The following is a 13,950-nucleotide window of genomic DNA, read 5'->3' as shown; positions in this document are numbered from 1 at the left end:
TATCGATCTGATGAGCTAAGCTCTTTTCGCCCTTTTCAGATGTTTTCAATAGTTTGTTATCATGTTGTACTGTAACAGCACTGTCCCAGGTTAGGGGGAGGGTTTGGCGCCAGCAAACATGTTTTAGTCCGCCACATTCGTTAAATGCCTGTCCCAAGTCAGGAGCCTGTAGTTCAGTGGTTGTCGTTGGTTCATCCTGACAAAATTGTTTTTCGTATATTGTTTTGTTATGAATTATGCCGTTAGTTTTCTCCATTGAATTGTTTCATATTTTTCACATTGGGGCCGTTTATAGCCGACTATACAGTACGGGGTTTTTCATTGTTGAAGGCCGTACGGTTGCCTCTAACTGCTGACATCCACTTCATTTGAATTTTGATTGATAGTTGTCTCATAGTCAATCATACCACATTTCCTTATTTCTACATATCTGTAAGAACCAACCTAGTGTATGAAATTGTTAATTTATTCTAATCTTGAACATGCTTGACATAATTACCGCTGATAAACAAGCAATAATCAATCAAATTGGAATTTCAATTTTGATTGAAGTAAAGAGAAAAATATAAACAACAAATGTAATGTTACAGTAGACAAACGCATGAAATAGAAATTGGGATTCAAGGCAATGAAGCAGCAATCCAACAACAATAATAAAAAAAAAGTATCTAGAGGTCGACATACAGTCATGCACGACGGAAACGCCCTTGTATTATTTCCCAAGCACATGTCAAGATTATCCATTGCAGACAATAGAGACAAGGACAAACAATTATAAACAATATACAGCAAACTTTACATATGCAAATAAACAGAAAGCGACAATAACCGTTAATGAATTAGTTTATTTATAAAATTAAAAAGAGATAAAATAATCACTGACCGCTTATCCAGTGGCACATCTATCAGTAATTATTGTTAAGAAGCGTAAGATTAAGCATTTCTACCTATACATGTAACGAATAATGATATAGAAATACAGAAACGAAATATTGTGCTAGCCATTGAATGTTGTTAGTATCTGTTAATGTTTTGGTATGAAATGGTATATTGTCAATTTAAATTAATTCAAAATACAATGTTACAAAAGATAATACTAGATAAACCACGAACTAAGTAAAATTCACCGGTAAATATAAGTTAACAAAATATCAAATTCAATTTAAATGCCACCTTAACTAAAACGATACTTGTTTTTGACACTTTTCTATTGTTTTACAATTAAAAGCCCAAGAACTTTGACCTATACATACTAACAAAAAGGATGATAATATGTTTTATTTAAATGGTTTACTTTACAGATGATATCGGATATGTTCCTGATGTCGTTTCACAGATGATATCGGATATGTTCCTTATGTCGTTACTACAATACCCTTCCCTTATTAAGAATGTGACCTACCGAATTAGACTATTTACCGGATTTGTAATAACATAAGCAACACGACGGGTGCCACATGCGGAGCAGGATCTGCTTACCCTTTCGGAGCACCTGAGATCACCCCCAGTTTTTGGTGGGGTTCGTGTTGCTTAGTCTTTAGTTTTCTATGATGTGTCATCTGTACTATTATTTGTCTTTTTGTCTTTTTATTTTTGGCCATGGCGTTGTCAGTTTGTTTTCGATCTGTGAGTTTGACTGTCCCTCTGGTATCTTTCGTCCCTCTTTTACACTGATCAGTTTTGCTATTACCTCAGAAAGAACATATTAAGCAAGTTAATAATTATTTTTCCACGTCATAAGATAACAAGATTACATGTAATTTTCTAAATATGTCGTTCATTGTAAAATAAACACAATAGGTGTAGCATGAGTAAAGAATTTAGACAGATAGATGACCAAATATGATCAGGGTGCAACCGAACGAATATCATACATGTACCTGATTTACAGTTCTAAGGATTGAAAGGTTAACAATCATGACGTAAATTTCAAAAATTAAACAGAACGCATTTTTTATTTGTTTGAAAGATTTTATGTGTATACTATATAGATATACGAAGATGTGGTATGAGTGCCAATGAGACAACTCTCCACCCAAGTCACAATTTATAAAAGTAAACGATTATAGGTCAAAGTACGGTCTTCAAAACGGAGACTTGGCTCACACCGCACAGCAAGCTATAAAGGGCCCCAAAAATTACTAGCGTAAAACCATTCAAACGGGAAAACCAACGGTCTAATCTATATAAAAAACGAGAAACGAGAAACACTTATGAACCACATCCACAAACGACAACTACTGAACATCAGATATAGCTTGCTTTGCGGTATGTGTTTCGCTCATTGTTGGTAAACTATTATTGCTAATATCTATGCAATTGGTCTAATTGGCAATAATGCAACTTCTCCTTATTTTTCATTTGGGTAAGACTTTAAGCTGTAGATGATCAATCATTGATATTTTGAATATGCGACTTAAATGGGGTTTTCATTTAAAGTATCAGTGAACTCGGTATGAATTCAACAGAAAAAAAACGGGCGTAACCAACACATGGAATAAAATAGATCTGACTCGTTTACTTTTCATAAAGTTTTGGCAAAATATTTACTTTGACCTGTTCACAAAAATACGAAAATTTCAAGAAATTTGAACCACACAATTTAAAGGAATAATTTCATTGGATATATAGCAGTTTGACAAACAATAATTTTGAACTTCGAGAAGTTTGATTCCTCTTACTAATAGTATGTGATAAAAACGTTGAGCTGAATTTTAAAGAGTCAATTCCCTTAGGCGTTCTGTACCCCCTTAAACTTGCAATATACACAAAAAACACCTTTAATAGACAAACATATAAAGAAGCTCGGAAGGCCATAAATGACGATAATAAACTCTAAGCGGAGAACAACATATATGTCAAAGAGGTATGAAATGTGTTTAGCAACATTTGGGTCGAGGACGATAGATACGAGTGCTCACACATTTCACTCTTTTGTTAGTATTAACAACTTCAATCAGTGTTCAAACTGAATTACTCTATCTGATGGATCGATTGCTTACGAATAAGTATATACAGTCAAACAGATTGAAAACAAAATCACTCACGAGCGTAATATAAATTAGACTGGCAATCTTTTGAATACTTAAAATTGATGGCACATAATGTGAGTATATATTATTCACGGAGAAATCTATAGTAATAGTAATCTAAGGACCATCAGGCAGTAGCCTCGTAATGATAAACTAACAATGATAAATTTTATAGCTGACTATTCCATATTGGTGTTGTTAAAGCCCATTGTTGGTGACCTATAAATTCATTTTGGACTGTTGTCAAAAGTTGTCTCATTGGCAATAATACCATACCCACTTATTCTAATACTTATTCCCTAATTTCCTTAATTATGTCTTATTAATTTAGAGTGATAATTCTTAATGCACTGATAACACTCGTACGCTTTTGACTGACTTTTCTTTGATATATTATAAAAGAAAGGCGAAGGATACCAAAGGGACATTCAAACTCACAAGTCGAAAATAAACTGACAACGCCATGACTAAAAAGAAAAAGACAAACAACAGTACACAAAACATAACATAGAAAACCAAAGACTGAGCAACACGAACCCCAACAAAAACTTGAGGTAATCTCAGGTGCTCCGGAAGGGTAAGCAAATCCTGCTCTACATGTGGCACCCGTGTGTTGCTCATGTTAGTACAAACCCGGTAATAAGTCTTATTCGTAGGTCACATTCGGGGAAAAGGGGACGGGATTGTAGTTACAACAATTGGAACTAATCCGTTGTCATCTGTGAAACGGATATTAGATAACGGTCAACCAACTTGTGATGGCGTCCGTAAAATTTACAATGGGACGATTTCAACTTCACCACCTGGAACTCTTGGTTTCATAGCTTCCTTGTGAGCAGCAACACTCTATTAAGGAAATCATGATAGGAAATACAAGCCCTGGAATATCGTATCAACCGGGAAATATATACTCCGTAAGCAGGTGCTGCTGGAATGTTGCTACATAGAAATGGGAATTTCACAATTGGGAAGCTGAAATCATCTCTTTTCTCGTAAAGTTGTTTTTTCAACCGACCGTCCTTGTAAATTTCTATATGTAAGTCAAGATATGAGGCAGACTCAATTGTATTTGTTGTATCCTTTATCTCAAGTTCGATGGGATAGATGCGTTCAACACCAAATTTTGAATGATTTAGTGAGAGAACATAATCTATATAGCTTATAAGTATAAGCTGTGTAAAAGGAGTTGACATATATTTGTTTGGTTTTCGTGTAGTTAAATCGCTGTCTAATGACTCTTAACACACATTTTTTAAAATTTTTGAATTACCTGCTCCGTTTGTTGTTGCCTGTTTTAAATATTCAGGTGTTACTTTTGTTGTTGTTAAAATTTCTGTTGTAGAAGATTGTGATATTGAAGGAGTTGATATTTCTGGTGTTGTTTGAATGGTTGAGGAAGGCATTGTTGTCACTACTGCAAGTGGAGAGGACGGTCCCAGTGTTGAGGCTTTTAAAGTGGTAGTCTCTTCGCACGTTGCTTCACATGGCAGACAGAGAGAAGGGGTCGAGGTCAACGTTTCACTTGTACCTTAAAAAGATTTTATAAAGAGATAATATCTTTCAAAATAGCATAGACTCTGAAATAAATAACATAATCGTGAACTTGTTTGTATAATATCATCTTAATTTAAAAATGAAAAAGCATGTCAATCGCTTGCACTAGCCAACTTAATATCTTTTTTTTTCGCAATTTCATATCGCTAAAATACAACTTACGATTGATTTCTTAAACAAAATTGTCTGCATAAAATTTTGTTCATCAGTCATATTTTTTGTAATTTACAGCTTTTCTTCATTCTAGTCGATTAAAAACTTGTTATTTTGTATGAATACTTTATAATTGTATCTTTTGTCGTTGAGTTACTGTGCTATTGGTGTATACCCCACATCTAATTTTAATCTTATTTATAAGAAATTAGAGGTTTACTATCTAGTAAAAGTTTTATTATATTAAGCAAATGTGAGATTTCGTGAATTGGTAAAAAATGAATAAAAGTCTTTAAAAAGTAGAAATACAACTAAAACTTTTGTATTGATCTATGGCCTACATAAACCATGGTTTATACAATGAAAATTATCGATACTATTGGTTTGTTGATAATTAAAAACATTTTGTTTTAGAAGAATTCGTGATTTTGTAAAACATTTTCTTAAATGATTATTTCGCATTTCGTTAAAACCACCATGTAAGATATCTCAGAACACATTTATACTGACTGTACACATAACTGATTGAATTTTCCCCCTCATAGATCGTAGTTTTAAGCAGTAAGTATATACATGTACATATATCTTCGAAAAATCTTTTGAAGTTTTCTTTAATTGTCCTTAGTAGGAATAGTATGACGGATCTAAAATGGATGTTAAGAAGCTTACCTCGAACATACCGCTATATAACGTTCTGTAAATGACCATTTTTTAATCTACAAACTGTGACACACAAAGAGTATGAAGTTAAGTAGCAATTTCTGATACAAACTTTTAAATATAACTATATTATAAGGCCATACCTAGTTTTCTTAGTTCCCGAAAATCGCTGTCAGGTATTGTTTCGGTAAATTGACAGTAATCGCACGTCGGAGTAGTGCTGATATCTGGTGCTGGGTGTGGTGTGTAAATTCTTTCTCTATCTGCTTCAGAATTTTTATCTAAAATCAAAATTCTAACAAATTGAATAGTTATTTTGTGGATTAGATTTTATGTTTCTAGACCACACATAATGATCAGAAGTGAAAATATTATTACCGAAATGTTTTGTTCAGTTAGTGGTTTCAACGGTGTGTGACTTAAAAGCTATGATTTCAATGAATGAGTAATTGGATCCTACTTCACTCTACTGGATACTAGATGATAGGTCAATCAAAATTCTTATATGACCTTCTTTCTTAATTACTTAAAATTGAGTATGGAAATGGGGAATATGTCAAAGAGACAACAACCCGACCACAGAGCAGAAAACAGCCCAAGGCCACCAATGGGACTTCAACACAGCGAGAAAATCCCGCACCCGGAAGTGGCCCTTAAATAAAAATGTGTGCTAGTTCAGTGAAAATGGACGTCATACTAAACTCCAAAACATATAAATGAACTAAAATTAAAAAACATACAAGACTAACAAAGGCCAGAGGCTCCTAACTTGGGACAGGCGCAAAAATGCGGCGGGGTTAAACATGTTTTGTGAGATCTCAACCCTCCCCCTATACCTTTAGCCAATGTAGAATAAAGAAACACACAGCAATACGCACAGTAAAACTTCGTTTAAAAGAAGTCGGAGTCCGATGTCAGAATGGGTAACAAAAGAAACTAAGCAAAATGACAATGAAACATAAATTAATCAAACGAAAATATTATCCGCCTGCATTTTTAGTGCATAACAAATTTAGACCCTGGTAAGTAGGAGAAATCGATTACGGCGAGGGTTAAATTTTGATTGAAATACAGGATAACATGACTTGTGCTACTGCCGGATTCAAAATGTCTTTTTCGGTTTCATATGATAAGTGAATTCCCACTGATTTAAAAAAAAATGTATGGTTCTAGGTTCTTTTATATGTTATTAGTGCAAACAGTGCTACCTCCGATTTAATCAAAGGCTGTTCCGGTTCACCTTTTTCAAAATCATTTAAATTCCAACCTAATACAAAGACCTCTTGGCTTTATCATTCACAAATGTACCAATATGACGTTATAGCAAAGATGAAAATTTAGAACGTCAAATTGACAGTTGACCTTGATTTCAAGGTCTGAAAGCAAACATCTGACATCAATAGACCTAGGTCTTTATTATGCATGGTTTTTGAATACTATCATCATACAACTAATTTGAAACACATAGGGAGAGAAAACCTCCTATAAAAATTTTATCGTTCTATTTTGATAAAAGAATTTTCCATTTTACAGTTTTTGTGGAGGGGCGAAAACGAGCTTAATTCAAAATTAAGAACATGTGACTTTGACATATGACCTTGACCTTAAATTCCTTTGATAGACCAAGGGTATAAATTACCGAAGGTCTCTATCACTTGGGCTTGATGTGTTACACTTATAAATCAGTTTTTCAAATAATGAAAAGGAAATGATTCTCATAAGGAGACACCGTATTGCTGCGGTTAAAATTGTTCTAATTATTATAAGGAAAAAACAGGCTTCAGGGAAATGACATTTGCAAAGAAAAGTGTTCAGTGAAACAGTGTGAGTTTCAAAAGAGCAACAACTGTTGTCATAATATACCATATATCTTATCGACATAATGTGAAACCAAAATACTACACAAGTCAATCACAAGTCATAAAAATTGCTGAAGGAAAAAATAATCGGAACGATTTTTAAAGGTTTTTCCACATGCATGTTACCCATTGCTCTATTTACACGGTTTACATTTATCACCGTAATACGTTATAACAATAACAGTAAAAGAGTCAACAAAGGAAACAATATCATGCATGGAAGGAATTATTTCCTCTGTATTAAAAGGTTGAAATTCTTAGAAAAGACAATGCAGGGAAATAATCATAGGAAAGGCAAGCTCTGGAATATGGTATCAACTTAAAGATATATTCTACAAAAATGTTTTATTTAGATCATCATGTACACGTGGTTTGCTTCTGTAGACCAAAAGTCGTATGAATCCCCAATTTTTTTTTATACTTGTAACAAAATAGCTTTGTTTGTAACAAAACGTCAACTAGCAACTAGAGCATGAAGATGGTTGATTTTTTATTGACAACATATTGTTTATGCATTATTGGGAGTGATTTCAAACATGGATTGGGCTTCTCTTAGCAGCTTATTATTTATATATCGTTCCTTTATTTGTAAAAGGCGAAATTCTAACAGTAGCCTCTCACGACAAAATAAAAAGAAACTAGTATTATTCTTTGACTTCAAGATCCTCCATATAGAGTTAATGTCCTCAAAACATAATAATGCGTCGTTTGATGATTATGTTGATAACGTCTCATTTGGTGCTTTAAATACGGATTCAATAAATACAGTTAGGACTGCTTCATATCTAGACGTACACTTAGAAATTGATACTCATATGATAACTAAAAATTTGTACAATAAGACTACCATTATAATTTATCTTTTCTATGAAGCTGCATTCAAGCGCACGCCAATGAATCTATATAGTAAATTTGACCTCTTTGGTCTGCTAGAGATGACCACGGATATTTTTCATTTGTCTTTGTTGTCCTTTTTATCTGTCCTTGAATATCTGAAGGCTGCGTCTAATAAGTTTAAACAAAGAACGTATAGGATGTATGTATTGTAGTAGACTTGCTTAACTTACTAAATAAGTATGCGTTCAACAGGTTTTGGCGGATTCAAATTTCTTGTTTTTTTTTCTTTGCCTTATTTATAATGGTACTGAGCGTTCATCTTGTCCGACTTTCTTCGACTTACGATTTTTGATAATCTAATTCGTTTGGTCTTATTTTTTTTTTAGTAATTTGAAGTTGATTTATTCGTCAACCGATTTCAACATCTGTTCAGATTTTGTTTTTTGTGAAAACCTGTATTTCTCGTGTTTTTAAATTTTTATTCTCTATTTCAAAAATGTGTTGTCAGGAACGAGGTAAAACGTGATAAGTATTTGTTTACTCATAAAAAGCATTAATAACTTTTTTTGTTTTGTTTCAAAGTGTGAATGATTAACTAAACAGAATATTGAAATATGCCGTTGGCAAAGTTACTCACATAGATGCTCATTTTAGCATTGTATACTTACCTTAACGTACTTTGGATTTATTATCTTGGTTCGATTGTGAGTATATATATATGAAATATATGATATATGATATAGACACTAAAAGATCGAATGTGGACCTTTAGAGTGGTATGGTGTTGCATGGTTATTTGTGTATGTTATTTTTCATAATTATGTAATAAATAGAGAAAATCATATGGCTTTTTCAATATCACATCCGTATCAACCCGAGACACCAATATAATCACAAGAGCTCTGCTCGAGGGATTATATTGGTTGAGGGTTGATACGGTGTGTGATATTAAAAAAGTAATATCATATACACTTTATTATATACATATACCTCACGTAGATGTTTTTTATGTGACATGACGTCATACAGGTAGGGAGGTTTGAAATGATGTCATACAGATTATAGGTTTGGCATAACGTCATACAGATTAGGGGTTTAATAAAACCTTTGCAACAGTGACTGCAATCGATGACGTGACGTCATACAGATTAAAGGTGTGATAAAGCCTTTGCAACCGTGCTGATTTCGATATCATCACGGGTAGTTGATACAGCACGCTTGCCAATGATTGTATTACACATACAGTTTATCTGTATTTACTACTAAGCATATAATAAATAGTCTTACCTGCCAGGAGGTAATAATATAGAACATCATTAGATATCTTTGTAATCTTCATACACATATAGTACTTTCTGATTCCGTTAACAAATGGGTCGAAAAAGGTATCGTCTCCTCTAGAAATTTAAACAATGCAATATAATATACACATATACTTTAAGTAAAATAAACGAAAGGATAATCAGTTTTCTACTTATAAATTTTGTGGAAACGGAGTATCATTATTGAGTCTGTAATAGTCTGAATTATTGTTGTTGATTGGATGGCGATATGCAGGTAGAAATCAATAGCATTAAAAGTACTAAATATTATGATATATTAATTTCTTTGCCAAATATAAATTATAATTTGTAGATTTTAACACACAGCTGTCTTGTTCAAGTAATAATGTAGCATGGAAAACTTCTAGCAAAGAAATGTGCTGTCTAGAACTTACAATGAAGTGAGAGGTTTTGTTTCTTTGTAAATTAGCAATATAAGCGCTGTTCTTTTTCTTTAGTTATTTAGCAAGTTGTAATAGTTAGTGTTTTTGTGTCATGAGTTGAAACACAATATACACGATAAAACTTTCGGACATATAGTCTCACGGTAGCAGCGTCCACAAGGTGTCAAAATGCACAATCGACCAAAAACTTTAAACGTCCCATAACACCATCAAAAGTAGCCAGTTTGTAGTGTAGTAACTACATTTATTGACATACAATTCTACATATTGAAGACGATTTCAGGCAAACGGTCAATAAGGAAAAGTGTTCACAAAGCTTCATGATCATGAACCGACGGACGATACGGCCTGGAGAAAAAAATAAATACTTAATATAGTGTGTAATTCCCCCCTCCCCTCCCCCCCAAAAAAAAGAACTGTGTGTGTGCCTAGTCGTAAAACGTGTTGTTTAAACTCTTCCTTATAAACGGAATTGTCTTTTAGTGAAGGAGTTTTGTTTTATAAGACAGAGTTTAGTTTTATACCGTTAAGGACTTTAGAGTAAAAAATAGTGTGAGTCGAAGTCGCAAAACCTGCAATTGGTATGCGTATCAGTTTCATTAGAATTAAGTGGATTCATTCAAAGAACAGAATTCTCTTATGCACAAATCTTTTTTTCTCCAAAATTTTAAAGGTTAATAACATTGATCAGATAAAAAATTGGGGAAATGTCATGAACATCTGAAAACTAAATGTGTTTGTCACTTTGAGATCGTGACAAAGAGAGCAAAACTGTAAAAATGCGCCTTTAAGTTAATAACATTAAACTGATTTGAAATGTATCAACGTTGTATTGAAATTATCATTCATTGATGCAATTAAGCATTATACAGCCAGTTCTTAAATACTTGGCAAGGATCACAAGCAGGTAAGCCTCGATCAGTCGAACATTTCATGCCTTGGTCTTTGATGGATAGTGTTTGTCTCATTGGCAATCATACCATATCGTCTTGTTTTTATAAAGCAGCTTTTAAAAAGTATTTCCTAGATTTCAGTTCAAGAACTACATTAATAAAAACTGTAAAGTAAAATCTACTTTTTTCAGAAATGTATTGAGAAATGATTGATAGATATGCTTACTCAAAAACATAGACATTGCCATTGTTGTGGATACATGTTTGACCGTCATAGTTTACACCCGTAACTTTAACTTTCCAATCTGTTAACTTTGAAGGTGTTGTCTGGAATGTTATGTTTCCACCTTTGGTCACATCAGTCCATTGACCAATTAAATATGATGGAAACGTACATGCATTTTCTGAAAAATATAATATTAGAAACAGGTAATTCAGTAATAAAGATATATAGTAGAAAGGCAAATAGTTTTAAATCATATTTTAATGAAGAAGTTTGTTTTTATGTTCTGGAATGAAAATAACAAACACTTCATGCTAGAAAAAAACCGTTAACTGTAAATTTGTCAAATCATAAATCTAAAAAAAGAAAAAAAGAAACATAACGAAGGAGAGAGTAAATTGTCTCCCTCGTATTATCAAATCAAAATCTGGCATTTTGACATGAAGTATAATAATACAAGATATCTTTCACTTCCAATGATTCCGTTAGATCATTTTTGTGTAAGGACCACACCCCTGCTAATGAAGTTCGTATAGTGTAAACATGCATGTTAGTAACGTGTGAATTGAGATTTGTAAAAACCATACGAGGGTACAAATGTATGTTACTGCTAAGAAATGGGAAGTTGAAAATTGGAAAGTTGAAATCACCACTTTTGTAATAGATTCTAGTTTGAAGTTGTCCATCTGTGTCTATAGATATTATACGAACTACATTTAATGTTACTTGTACGAACTTTAATGACATATACTTTTATTGATTCGTATCTGAAAGTAAATTCTTAAGATATAAATTTCAAATAATTTAAAAATCCACACATTGGAAAAATTATAATCATATCTTGTTTGATCAAAAGGATGCAAGTCGTAAAAAATGTAATATGATATATTTGGAATTCATTGAAATACACTTCAGATTATTCTTTATAGAGCAATCGATGTGATTTATCTCAAATTGAAATAATGTACTTAAAAAAATTGCAATGAATAAATATATATTTTCTTTTTAAACATGTCATGCCAATAAATTATACAAGATAAAGAGAAATTCAAATTTTTACTATTACGATACGGTTAAATTTTTCGTTAACGAAATTTATCCATTTGCCAAAATGATTGATGTGTTTCTTGTGCTGATAGTATATACGAAATTTACATGGTTTTATCCCAACAAAGAATACAAATAGTCAGTAAGGCTCATCGACTATACTAATGATTGGTAAATGATTTTCATTTAAAATGAAATGACACCAAGAGTTGACTATGTCAGTCCTGGACTTCTGCCGACCGGCAGTAAAACCCTTAATTGTAGAGTGTCTACTTGGTTCTACAGGGTGTATAATTGCCCAATCACGCCCGGTAGTAATTATAAGTGTATCGTAAAATCCAATGCCCCTCGACCAGTACTCTACCAACTATTCCATAAGCGGTCCGTAAGTGGCCTTGTAATACAAAATTACTGTCCCTTCACAATCTGGTCATTTTCCAGTGGCAGCCTTAATTGTCAGTCCCTTATCTAGACCGACAAACTTTAGTCTTAGATACATGATTTTTTATTAGTTGTTATTGGCTTTGAATTGGCTGTCAGTAACTGCGAGTACACTCAGAACTGTACTTTGTGTCTTTCTTGTTGTGAAGAACGTATAAGTTTCCTGTCACGTCCGGTCTGTGTGTTTTTTTAAAAATGTTTTCTGCTTTGTATTGATCTGATGAGCTAAGCTCTTTTCGCCCTTTTCAGATGTTTTTAATAGTTTGTTATCATGTTGTACTGTAACACCGCTGTTCCAGGTTAGGGGGAGGGTTTGGCGCCAACAAACATGTTTTAGTCCGCCACATTCGTTAAATGCCTGTCCCAAGTCAGGAGCCTGTAGTTCAGTGGTTGTCGTTGGTTCATCCTGACAAAATTGTTTTTCGTATATTGTTTTGTTATGAATTATGCCGTTAGTTTTCTCCATTGAATTGTTTCATATTTTTCACATTGGGGCCGTTTATAGTCGACTATACAGTACGGGGTTTTTCATTGTTGAAGGCCGTACGGTTGCCTCTAACTGCTGACATCCATTTCATTTGAATTTTGATTGATAGTTGTCTCATAGTTAATCATACCACATTTCCTTATTTCTATATATCTGTAAGAACCAACCTAGTGTATGAAATTGTTAATTTATTCTAATCTTGAACATGCTTGACATAATTACCGCTGATAAACAAGCAATAATCAATCAAACTGGAATTTCAATTTTGATTGAAGTAAAGTGAAAAATATATACAACAAATGTAATGTTACAGTAGACAAACGCATGAAATAGAAATTGGGATTCAGGGCAATGAAGCAGCAATCCAACAACAATAAAAAAAAAAAATATCTAGAGGTCGACATACAGTCATGCACGACGGAAACGCCCTTGTATTATTTCCCAAGCACATGTCAAGATTATCCATTGCAGACAATAGAGACAAGGACAAACAATTATAAACAATATACAGCAAACTTTACATATGCAAATAAACAGAAAGCGACAATAACCGTTAATGAATTAGTTTATTTATAAAATTAAAAAGAGATAAAATAATCACTGACCGCTTCTCCAGTGGCACATCTATCAGTAATTATTGTTAAGAAGCGTAAGATTAAGCATTTCTACCTATACATGTAACGAATAATGATATAGAAATACAGAAACGAAATATTGTGCTAGCCATTGGATGTTGTTAGTATCTGTTAATGTTTTGGTATGAAATGGTATATTGTCAATTTAAATTAATTCAAAATACAATGTTACAAAAGATAATACTAGATAAACCACGAACTAAGTAAAATTCATCGGTAAATATAAATTAACAAAATGTCAAATTCAATTTAAATGCCACCTTAACTAAAACGATACTTGTTTTTGACACTTTTCTATTGTTTTACAATTAAAAGCCCAAGAACTTTGACCCATACATACGAACAAAAAGGATGATAATATGTTTTATTTAAATGGTTTACTTTACAGATGATATCGGATATG

The 13,950-nt window shown here is 32.9% G+C and overlaps 1 protein-coding gene across 2 annotated transcripts in view; it reads right to left on the bottom strand.

Moving 5' to 3' along the window:
• Positions 1-13,950, bottom strand: part of LOC127714855 (uncharacterized) — a 49,734-nt gene that overhangs the window by 17,130 nt on the left and 18,654 nt on the right. For both annotated transcript variants that reach the window (XM_052220887.1, XM_052220888.1), the window contains exons 6-9: positions 10,941-11,118; positions 9,383-9,492; positions 5,543-5,680; positions 4,303-4,560 (exon numbers count right to left, since the gene is read on the bottom strand). In XM_052220887.1, the coding sequence (XP_052076847.1) occupies positions 4,303-4,560; positions 5,543-5,680; positions 9,383-9,492; positions 10,941-11,118 (684 nt within the window). The remainder of the gene's footprint in view (positions 1-4,302; positions 4,561-5,542; positions 5,681-9,382; positions 9,493-10,940; positions 11,119-13,950) is intronic.

Source organism: Mytilus californianus, unplaced genomic scaffold (assembly GCF_021869535.1).
Source record: "Mytilus californianus isolate M0D057914Y unplaced genomic scaffold, xbMytCali1.0.p SCAF_9, whole genome shotgun sequence".
NCBI lineage: Eukaryota > Metazoa > Mollusca > Bivalvia > Mytilida > Mytilidae > Mytilus > Mytilus californianus.
The sequence above is the reverse complement of the archived record's forward strand: the minus strand, read 5'-3'. Positions and strand labels throughout refer to the sequence as shown.